Raw genomic sequence first — 11764 nt, forward strand, 5'->3', positions numbered from 1 at the left:
GTTATCGGATTCGTTGGATAAAGAAAAATCTGTTTGAGACGTGTCAGATTTATCATAACGCCGTATTTCACTCGTAGTTCAAATATGTATTTTGTTGCCCTTAATACAAGCTATTGCCTAACAGTGCCTAAGTAGCGTTATTTGCGAACTAAGTACAATTTGGTCTCCAAAACATATAGCAAAATGTATCCATTGCTATTCAAGTGAAAACCTAAACAAGACTTCTTGCTTACAACCAAAACCGAAACTTGCAATAAAGTGAAGTCGATGTTTGTCTAGACAACTAGTCTGATTATATTTAAAAAGGTTTTTTTAGCATATTAAAAAGTAGCTTAGTATTTAAGTTAAATAAGGGTTACACTTTCGTGGTTACTTAACCTCTCGTTATGGCTCGAAGACGATGGACAATTTTAACGATTGTGAACTTTATTCTGTAAATATACAGTTTAGTTTTCAATGATATAATACAATCGTTGCGTTATCGAAACAAAATAGGGTATCGAGACTCATACCAGAAAACTTCTCCTATAAAATATTATTATTTCCTATCCTGATCTTTTTTATTTCCTTTTATACAAAGCAGAATGATTTTCGCACTTCCTGCACTTTTTCACAATTTCTTTTTCATGCAGGGTTCATAGAAGGCAACAAAGATATATGTATTTATTTCTTCAAATTGCAGTGAGTTTCTTGATACTTTAATAATGCAATGCAGTATTATAATACTCTTTTTTTGTACTTTACTGTAATTCTTTTACTATTTATTTTAATTACTTCAATACTACTTATTCTTACTCAGGAGAGGGTCAATCACATATTAGAAAATTGTAATTTCCATAATATTACCCTAATTTTCAGGAAGCTGAAAATTTTTTTTCAGTCAGTTTAAGAACATGTGTAGTCGAGTGGTGCAGTTTTCAGGCGTTTTCAGGCCTAGTTATACCCCTTTGATGAAGGAATATTCTAGACCAAACTTTCTAGGTGCGAGACGAAGGACGAAATGATACGAGAGAGAGAGAGAGAGAGAAGATCAGAACTTTCTCGAAACTAGACTGAGCACTCTAGAACGCCGTACGACAAGGACGGAGCAACGTGCGAAAGAGACAAAGAGTGCGGACGTTCTAGAATTGTGCAATCGCTACTCAGTAGCAAGCCCGCCTAGAGACTTCTCAAATATTGTTTAGAATTATTACCATTATATATAAGCGAGCCGAAACGCGACTAGTCAACCTTTAGTTTTGAATGCAAGAGAGAAACACTGAAGCGATAAAGTACTGTGTGAAGTGTGCATGAGTGATTGTTTTATATATCTATAAGTACATTTCTGCAATTAATTTGTGCTCATAAATTCCTCTTAGATTTACCAAGAAATAAAACCTTGAATAAATTCACGGCATTTTCTATCCGATCCCCTAGCTCGTAACAATACTTATAACGCTGTTTACAGTATTTAAAAATAGCGTAAAATATAATCGTGGGTTTATGGAATATTTAAAAAGTGATGGAATAAGGAAAGTAGCCATTGTGAAAACTAGAACAAATATATTTCATGTCCAATATTTCTGCTTACAATTAAATAGTAAATTAGATAAAGACTATTTAAAATTTTATATAATTTTATTAACACACCTTAATAAACTTTTAAATATTTGGACAAATAATAAAAAATTATACAAAAACACAACGCATGCTTTAAGATAAGTACTCTTAAACGCAAAAACACCAATTTACATAAAAATCAATTTAACAGACAAAAGACTTAATTTTTTTTGTTTTATTAAGGACCCCCTACGTATAAAGACTTAAGTTAAAATGTAGCTGTACATTTTGCTCACTCAGGCTTTTTTAGTTTTATAAGCGTGACGATTTCCTAAATCGTCGGAGTTACGCCCCGAGAGTATTGCCAAACGCAGGCATTTCTTCTACATTACAAAAATGAGCTCTTGATTAAGCCCTAAAAACAATAAAGTCACGACGGGATTTAATTTTTAAAACCCATATCGAAATCGAATCTGATCTTGTAGGCTCCAATTCGCAGTATCAGAATAAATATTACGAGCAAGAAGCTACATATAGGCGCCAAAAGAGATAAATCTCAAATTACATTCCAGAATTTTCTAGGAATTCATACAGAATCACCGATACTTTTTACATAATTTAGAAAATACATTATATGCCTTGGAACCAGCTAATAATCAAACTCGGCTCGATTATCGGGGTGCTGTAAATAATGGAGGATTCTTCTTCTTCTCTACATTAACTCGTGTATTACAATAGAATATGAGCGAAATAAATAAATGTTAATTGCTATGTACCGACTGAATGCAATTTAACAGTCAAGGAGAGTGCTTAATATTGGCTATACTCTCGGGGCGTAACTCCCATGATTAGCAATTAACTAATAATTGCTATGAAATGAATGGATGTAATGTAGAAGAGAGTGGTAATACTCTCGGGGCGTAACTCCCATGATTAGCAATTAACTAATAATTGCTATGAAATGAATGGATGTAATGTAGAAGAGAGTGGTAATACTCTCGGGGCGTAACTCCCATGATTAGCAATTAACTAATAATTGCTATGAAATGAATGGATGTAATGTAGAAGAGAGTGGTAATACTCTCGGGGCGTAACTCCCATGATTAGCAATTAACTAATAATTGCTATGAAATGAATGGATGTAATGTAGAAGAGAGTGGTAATACTCTCGGGGCGTAACTCCCATGATTAGCAATTAACTAATACTTGCTATGAAATTAATGGATGTAATGTAGAAGAGAGTGGTAATACTCTCGGGGCGTAACTCCCATGATTAGCAATTAACTAATAATTGCTATGAAATGAATGGATGTAATGTAGAAGAGAGTGGTAATACTCTCGGGGCGTAACTCCCATGATTAGCAATTAACTAATAATTGCTATGAAATGAATGGATGTAATGTAGAAGAGAGTGCCTTTTAGAGAGTGATTTAGGAAATCGTCACGCTTATAAGTGGGAAATATGTACAGCAGCAGTTATCTTTAGTTTCAATTATAAACTAATGACGCAAGTCGATTGATAGAAGCCATCTGGCGCTAAAGTGTTCATTTGAGATAAATGAATATTATTGATTTCCATAACACCAAAGTCATAATCAATAAATTTCTTCAATATTTCGGACCCGTCGAAGCTTTCCCTTTTCTGTTTTATTGGCTTGTCGTTTTCTATTTTTCTCTCTCTATATGAAGAGTTTAATAGAGTGACGTGTATTTTAACGTTATCGCGACCAAACTCATTTGCCATAAGTCCTGAAAATATATTTTAGGATTTATGGGTTAACAGAAACATCACTCATTATGTTAGTAAACTTATCACCACTAAGATACTGTTGCAAAACACAATACTAGTCAAGCAACCCGAATGTGGCGGATATCTGTAAACTTGGTATTTATGGTCGTCCTTTTATGGTAATTCAAGTCATGGTTTCCTCCCAGAAAAATATCAATAAAACAAACGCAGAAAGCTGTCAGCCACTTGTCCCATGGCTGGCTTCTGGTGTGACGAGTTTTTGTGAAAAGATTATATCACATCTTCTTACATACGTACATACATAATAATAACCAATCATATGTCATATATATAAAGCCATCATAACGGAATTTGTGTTTACATTTACCCTAGAATGCTTTTGTTTTAAACCACGTATATTTTTAAATTTCTACTGAGTCGTGATAAACAAATACCCACCTTTTTTTAAAAAAAACTTAGCTATAGCGTCGATCATATCCTGTAAAACGCCTTTAGGGGCGTCATCTTCTTGAACACAGCCATACAACACGTGCATTTCTTTGGGATCATCATTCATATATGACAATCCCTTTAATCGTAACTTGAGTGGCAAGTGACTTCGGATCATGGGCCTTAAATACAATTTAAATCAGCCAATACATAACAGTACTTTAGTGTTACATACTGTGATTAATTAAAAACATGTTTATCAACCTAAGCATTATGGCGCGAAATGTTCGTAATCTATGGCCAGTACAATTTTACTTATCTGTCGCCACACCAATTTTGCGCGTATTGGCTTCACTGCTACCCTTCAGGCAATTTGCCTTCAGGCAAATCACCACTACAGCCCAAAACGAGGTTCGGCTGGGAATCGTTTTTTTAATATTATTCACCAGATTTAAGAATTTTACAGAAGGAAACTTACATAAAATGTTCTTTAACGTCTGCTAAGTATTTTGATGCAAGCAGCCTTTCTTCATTATCCATCAAACACATTACACCTACAGTGATATGTAACTTACTAGCTCTTATAAATATAGACTCATGCAATCCCCTACTTTGACAATCTTGTAACACCAATTCCTGAGTAAACAAGACAAAAAAATTACTCTAACAGACAAGACCAAATAATTTAGGAGTTAAGGATTACTTATATGATTATATAAGTTCACTATATATATAACTACTAACTGTCCTACAACTAAAGGGGCATCTTTAGTAGCAACAGCTCTATTTAGAAGGATAACTAGTTTGCCTAGCAGTGGTAAAGTGAACCAAAACTATGTCAGTACATTTGTGCTAATAACATTTTCTATTAAATTATTGTAATTAAGTTACCTTAAATTTTTCAAAATTCTTCACTATTTCAGCATTATTCATGGGAAGTGATATAAAGTGTGTATACCTTTGCCTCATTCTAGCTGATATAACAATCATATTGATTTTCCGTCTTGCAGCTTTTACACTCTAAAATGACATATAAATTAAGTAAAAAAAAAATTATGCACATATTTTATAGGTGTTGGAAAACCTGCTAATTAATAAAAAAATATGTTTATGAATAAAAACCCATATTGATGAAATAAAAATTGTGTTACTCACTGAAGCACTTGGACCATAAATAACAACATCTTTGTTCTCTCCCATACGTGGGATTTGGATGTCAGTTTTGGTGTCTCTTTGAATCCGCATTTTTATTGCTCCTTTCTTACCTATTATGTTACCTAAATAATGTCTGTAATTATAATAATATAAATCATTGTTACATTATGAACAAAATTCATGTAAAACTCTAATAAAAATCATACTTGGATACATGAAAAGTTGTACAATATCTGTCTGAATCAATCATTTGAACTTCATAATCAGTGTTATCATCATTTTCTTGCAAATTTTGGTATGGCATATCTAAAAAAACAAATTATATAAAAAAAATGTTAATATAGTACTAGACTTTAAAATCAAACTTTTAAAAAATAAGTACAACAGGGGACTGATGAGATACTTAAAGTAAGGTGTAAAGAAACATCCACGGTCATTTACTCTATAACATCTACTTTCAATCCATATCAAATTTATAAAATTTATAGGTATAAATAATAATAATAAAGTTGTAATGATTGTAAACTTTTACGAAATAATGTCCTAAGTCCGGTAGTTTCGTGTATCAATGATTTTTTTTTACATTACGGTGTAAATCTTACTTACTTATTTTGTATTTTACTAATAATTTACTTTGTACTTTGTACTGTGAAACTTATCTTGGGCGGTAACAGCGCCGCTCACGGAGATATTAGTATTGCCAGTAACTAAAAATAAACCATTATAACTTTATAAGGGGAATAATTTAAAATAATACTAATAAAGTACTTAAAGTACTTAAATAAGTCAATGCAGCCTCAGACGAAATTAAAGTCCCTGGCAGTATTAAGACTGGCAGACATGTTATATACTAGCATGGTACGTCATCGTTCATTTGTCTAATGCTGATCGTTTTGTGTCATGTGACTTACTTATAAAAAATAATATTTTAATTAAGGATATATTGAAAGAACCTAGTCATGTTCGGAGTAGCAGACAGTGAGAAAATCTATTTTGAATTGGAGAATATTAGATTAAATATTCAGAAAAACAAGTTCTGTCTAGAAAATACCCTGTACTAACTACATTAAGGAGGATCATCCGATTGAAGTCCTTAACACGCGGCAGAAATCGGCCAAGAATGGCAAAGGTAGAATAAAAAGTAATACAATTTACTACCAATCAAACCAACAAACAAACACATATTAATATATTCCAAAAAAAAGTTCATTAAAATTCTCATACTTAAATGGTCAAAGTATGATAATTTGAATGTACAAGGAAAGTTTGATTAACTTAAATGTATCTTAATCTCATTTAGAAATATGATTCATATTATTGTTATTACAGAAACATGAGTCAAAAGTGAAGAATATAAAATACTTTTTTACCTAGTTGTATACATCACTATAACTTACACTAAACACTACAGGTGGTCTAGTGTCAAATTTTATTGTTTTTTTTTCTCATAATATACTATAATCACACAGAAAAATTATATTTAAAAACATTAACGACAACCAAATTCGAAAAATGTAAATTATTAATCCATCTAAAACTGATTGGGTAAATAAAAATACAATTAAAGCCATTAACGATCGAAATATTTTATGGAATCAATCCCAACCAAAAAATATGGAAATAATATATCAAGGCGCAGAAACATTAAATTTATTGCATTCAAGTTTAAAAGTAATAAAAGGTATTTACAATTTTTTCTTATTCCACATATATTTCATACCTAGACCAACCATAAATACTGTAACAAAATAAAAATAAACATTTCTATTGCAAATAACATTTATTACTTTTACAGTGTATTAGTTTAATACATAAATATATTTTTTTATACTTTTAATAAAAATTTAAAATATAAAAAGCTTATTGGAAGTTGGCTGCAATACAGTAATTTAAACATTGAGGCCAGATATCAATAGAAGCACGCACTCTTTCCAATTCGCTGCCAATCGTACGGATTGTGTTAGGGACTCCAAATTATCATGGCGTTTAGATCAAGCCGTACTCTCTAAAACTGACCATAAATCGATTAAGATCTGGACTAGACGACCGAAACGTTGGTTTCCAACCAAGACTGCGTAGAATGAGCTTTATGACCTGCCGCCAAGTCTTGCTGGAAGGACCATTTTTGGTTATTGAACATACACTTGTGCCGATGTTTGAAAATTAAGAATAATAATGAAATTTAAATAAAATAAATAACTATTAATAATTAAAATTAACATTGCTTATCAATTCAATCAATTTATGTAATTCTGTATTTTATTTAATTTTTATCAAAAACATAGTATGCGCGAAATGAAATACGCGGGGACAAAGCGAGTGAGAGAGACAACAAACTGAATTAAACGCGGGGATTCCCCGGGCATAGATAGTTCGAGCCTCGTTTGCAATGAACTAGATCAAACAAGATGCTCGCTTACATTACTTTTTTAAAGCACAAAAACGGAAAGTATCGTTGTATCGGTAATTAAAATATCGGCGATTCCTTGGTATTGGATGCATCCCTAATTTAAATAGTACTAATTCTTACTTTCATTCAAATAATATGGAATGTTTACAGTATAAAATATAATTGTGGGGGGTTAATATTTAAAAAGTCATGGAATAAGGAAAGTAGCCATTGTGAAAACAAGAACAAATATATTCCATGTCTAATATTTCTGCTTACAGTTAAATAGTAAACAAGATATATTTTATATATTTTTATTAACACACCTTAATAAACTAAGTACTTTAAAAATAAAAAAAATATACAAAATGTACGTGTTCGCTCATTTATATAAAAAGAAATTTAACAGTTAAAATGGGGAAATTATATAAAGTTTGGATTATAAACTAATGACGCAAGTCGATTGATAGAAACCGCCCGGCGCTAAAGTGTTTATTTGAGATAAATGAATATGATTAACTTCCATAACACCAAAGTCATAATCAATAAATTTCTCCAATATTTCAGACCCGTCGAAGCTTTCCCTTTTCTGTTTTGTTGGCCTGTCGTTTTCAATTGTTTTCTCTCTATATGAAGAGTTTAATAGAGTGACGTGTATTTTAACGTTATCGCGACCAAACTCATTTGCCATAAGTCCTGAAAATATATTTTAGGATTTATGGATTAACAGAAACATCACTCATTATATTAGTAAACTTAGGACCACTAAGATGATGATGTAAAAAAGAATACTAGTCAAGCAACCCGATTATGGCGAATATCTGTAGACTTGTTATCGTCGATATTTTACACAGAAGTAAATTAAAGTAAAGAAGTAACCTAAAAATAACTTTTATCTTCGGACATTAAATTTCACCTGCACGTATGAAATATAAACAAAAATATGACTTGCGCAATTTATTGTCGTCTTTTTATGGTAATCCAAAAGTCATGGTTTCCTCTCAAAAAAATAACAATAAAACAAACGCAGAATCCTGTAAACCCCTTGTTCCATGGCTGGCTTCTGTTGTGACGAGTGTTTGTCAACAGATTATATCACATCTCCTTACATATTCTATATATATATATATATATATAAATATATAAGAAGATGTATATATAATAATAACCAATATGTCAAATATATAAAGCCACCATAACGGCATTTGTTTTTACATTTACCCTAAATTGCTTTGTTTTACCACGTATATGTCTAAATTTCCACTGTGTCATGACAAACAAATTACATACAAATATTATAACTCCTTAAAACCCACCTTTTTTAAAAAAGAACTGAGCTATAGCGTCGATCATATCCTGTAAAACGCCTTTAGGGGCGTTATCTTCTTGAACACAGCCATACAACACATGCATTTCTTTGGGATCATCATTCATATATGACAATCCTTTTAATCGTAACTTAAGTGGCAAGTGACTTTGGATCATGGGCCTAAAATAGAATTTAATTCAGGCAATGCATAACAGTATTTTAGTGTTCCTTAGTGTGATTAATTAAAAACGTGTTTATTAACCTTAACCTAACCTTCCCCTTATGGCGCGAAATTTTTGTAGTCTTTGGCCAGTACAATTTTACATATTATACAGTTTTTTTTTGCTATTGTATATCACGTTCCTGATATTGGAATTACATTGAAGTACGAACACATCGTAAGAATATGATCCGTGTGGTTAAGTTTAGTAATTATTGTATATTAGTTTAACCAAAAACTGAATAAAACTTGAACCTGTCAATTCATTTTCTATTACAGATTTATTGATGTTTACTTTGAGTAATGCCTTTCCCCAATTTCCCAAAAATCCCAAATCGAATTGCACCATAGCCCATGCCACCATCCGTCATCTGGGAGTAAATCTAGTTAGTCTAGGGGTATGTTGCTGAGACCATCTGGCAACACTGGTGAATATGTTGGCTAATGGCTACACTGCTACCCTACAGGCGATTGATCAAGAGGCGACCCAAGCTGAAGTTCGACTCTCACAGGAGACGCCTTTATACTATTCATGACAAAAAGCCAATTTCCGACAGAGCTAGGATTGCCAAAACAGTTTCAAATTCTAGGCACACATAAGAATCGTTTTTTTTTGTTCTATATTATGCACCAGCTACAAGAATTTTACAGAAGGAAACTTACATAAATTGTTCTTTAACTTCTGCTAAGTACTTTGATGCAAGCAGCCTTTCTTCAGTATCCATCAAACACATTACACCTACAGTAATATGCAACTTACTAGCCTTTGTAAATAAAGAATCATCCAATCCAGTACCTTGACAATCTTGTAACACCAATTCCTAAGTAAACAAGACAAAAAAATTACTCTTTAACAGACAAGACCGAATAATTTAGGAGTTAAGGATTACTTATATGATTATATAAGTTCACTACATATATAACTACTAACTGTCCTACAACTAAAGGGGCATCTTTAGTAGCAACAGCTCTATTTAGAAGGATAACTAGTTTGCCTAGCAGTGGTAAAGTGAACCAAAACTATGTCAGTACATTTGTGCTAATAACATTTTCTATTAAATTATTGTAATTAAGTTACCTTAAATTTTTCAAAATTCTTCACTATTTCAGCATTATTCATGGGAAGTGATATAAAGTGTGTATACCTTTGCCTTATTCTAGCTGATATAACAATCATATTGATTTTCCGTCTTGCAGCTTTTACACTCTAAAATGACATATAAATTGAGTAAAAAAAAAAAATTATGCACATATTTTATAGGTGTTGGAAAACCTGCTAATTAATAAAAAAATATGTTTATGAATAAAAACCCATATTGATGAAATAAAAATTGTGTTACTCACTGAAACACTTGGACCATAAATAACAACATCTTTGTTCTCTCCCATACGTGGGATTTGGATGTCAGTTTTGGTGTCTCTTTGAATCCGCATTTTTATTGCTCCTTTCTTACCTATTATGTTACCTAAATAATGTCTGTAATTATAATAATATAAATCATTGTTACATTATGAACTAAATTCATGTAAAACTCTAATAAAAATCATACTTGGATACATGAAAAGTTGTACAATATCTGTCTGAATCAATCATTTGAACTTCATAATCAGTGTCATCATCATTTTCTTGCAAATCTTGGTAGGGCATATCTAAAAAAACAAATTATGTATAAAAAAATATATATAGTACTAGACTTATAAATCAGTTTTTAAAAATAAGTACAAGTGCAGGTGACTGATGAGATATTTAAAGTAAAGTAATATTTATTACCATTTTCATATAGATCATGCTCTTGGTGTAAAGAAACATCCACAATAGGGTCATTTACTCTGTAACATCTACTTTCAATCCATATCAATTCTGGTTTAAGAATATCGTTCATAATATTGACTATTTACGAATGTTAAAAGTAAGACAAGAGTTTTGATAAATTTATTTATACCCAGTGAGCATATAAATTTGCAATGATTGTAGACTTTTACGAAATAATGTCCTAAATCGGGTAATTTCGTTTCTTAATGATTGAAATTTTTACATTACTGATTACTGAAACGGTAAATCTGACCAAATATTTACATATTTTGTATTTTACTTTTAACTCTAATTAATCTGTGAATTGGATTTTTTGTCACTATAGTCTAAAATGAAGAAAAAACTACATATTCTATGAACTATGGAAATATGCTTCATTAGAATGACAATTAGACTCTGTATAGTCGTAGATAAAGATAAAATACAGAAGATAAAAATAAAAGGTTAATTAGGTCATATTTTATTCGTCGTTTTCTGTCTTCACCAATTGATTTTGGCCATCCAAAAGGATATTCAAGGCATAAAGTCAAAACTATTGCCATAATAAAAAAGGGGCTTTTAATATTTTAAAAACATATTTCGATTGTTGATTAATTACTTCAGAAGGGATATATATATATATATATATATATATTATTTTAAATTCTGTAAAGTATTTAAAAAACACACATTTATAATTTTAAGAATTACGACGCAGTTGTGTTTTATGGGGATAACCCCCCTTTATGTTCTTGCTAGCTTTCAAAGATAAACCAGTTATTATTTAAACACTTATATCACACACAATATTAGCTCAATACTAACCTTTAACATAATAATCTAAATTAATACAAATTATGAAATGCATGATTGTTAGCTACCCTTGATTAATGTAATTTACTTAATAAGGTTTTATCGCGGTTAATTAGCAATTTTCTTTAGCTCATGAGCGTAACAATCGTAAATGAATTTTAAAATACATTTACCACTATATATATACACTGTATATTTCGATCAATAGGATAGGCCTCAGAGGAAATTAAATTCCCTGGCAGTATTAAGACTGGCAGACATGTTACTTGCATTCTACGTCATCGTCCATTCGAATAACCCTGAGGGTTTTGCACCTCGTGACTGACCTTTAAAAAAATCTATATTTTTTAGCTTAGTCAATAATTGTC

General features: G+C 31.2%; 2 protein-coding genes across 6 annotated transcripts; both read right to left on the bottom strand.

Moving 5' to 3' along the window:
* Nucleotides 1-1615: 1615 nt before the first annotated feature.
* On the bottom strand, nucleotides 1616-5583 carry LOC123712107 (activating signal cointegrator 1 complex subunit 1-like). 4 transcript variants are annotated; one of them, XM_045665061.1, is made up of 7 exons: nucleotides 5256-5418; nucleotides 5080-5179; nucleotides 4874-5006; nucleotides 4610-4738; nucleotides 4197-4354; nucleotides 3728-3900; nucleotides 1616-3288 (listed from the first exon to the last, which is right to left on the bottom strand). In XM_045665061.1, the coding sequence occupies exons 1-7, from the start codon at nucleotides 5308-5310 to the stop codon at nucleotides 3032-3034; spliced, it is 1005 nt and encodes a 334-aa protein (XP_045521017.1). In that variant the 5' UTR covers nucleotides 5311-5418; the 3' UTR covers nucleotides 1616-3031. The 4 variants fall into 4 exon arrangements, with proteins under 4 accessions (XP_045521017.1, XP_045521018.1, XP_045521019.1 ...); XM_045665062.1 differs by having other exon boundaries at nucleotides 5277-5417; XM_045665063.1 differs by lacking the exon at nucleotides 5256-5418 and adding an exon at nucleotides 5480-5583 and having other exon boundaries at nucleotides 1617-3288.
* A 1218-nt stretch (nucleotides 5584-6801) lies between these two features.
* LOC123712452 (activating signal cointegrator 1 complex subunit 1-like) lies at nucleotides 6802-11515 on the bottom strand. Of its 2 annotated transcripts, none has more exons than XM_045665549.1 (7): nucleotides 11409-11515; nucleotides 10342-10441; nucleotides 10136-10268; nucleotides 9870-9998; nucleotides 9455-9612; nucleotides 8579-8751; nucleotides 6802-7958 (listed from the first exon to the last, which is right to left on the bottom strand). In XM_045665549.1, exons 1-7 carry the CDS (start codon nucleotides 11449-11451, stop codon nucleotides 7702-7704), a joined length of 993 nt encoding a protein of 330 aa, XP_045521505.1. In that variant the 5' UTR covers nucleotides 11452-11515; the 3' UTR covers nucleotides 6802-7701. The 2 variants fall into 2 exon arrangements, with proteins under 2 accessions (XP_045521505.1, XP_045521504.1); XM_045665548.1 differs by lacking the exon at nucleotides 11409-11515 and adding an exon at nucleotides 10563-11129.
* Between the last annotated feature and the right edge of the window lie 249 nt (nucleotides 11516-11764).

The sequence above is a fragment of the Pieris brassicae genome, chromosome 7 (genome assembly GCF_905147105.1).
Source record: "Pieris brassicae chromosome 7, ilPieBrab1.1, whole genome shotgun sequence".
In the NCBI taxonomy this organism is placed as follows: domain Eukaryota; kingdom Metazoa; phylum Arthropoda; class Insecta; order Lepidoptera; family Pieridae; genus Pieris; species Pieris brassicae.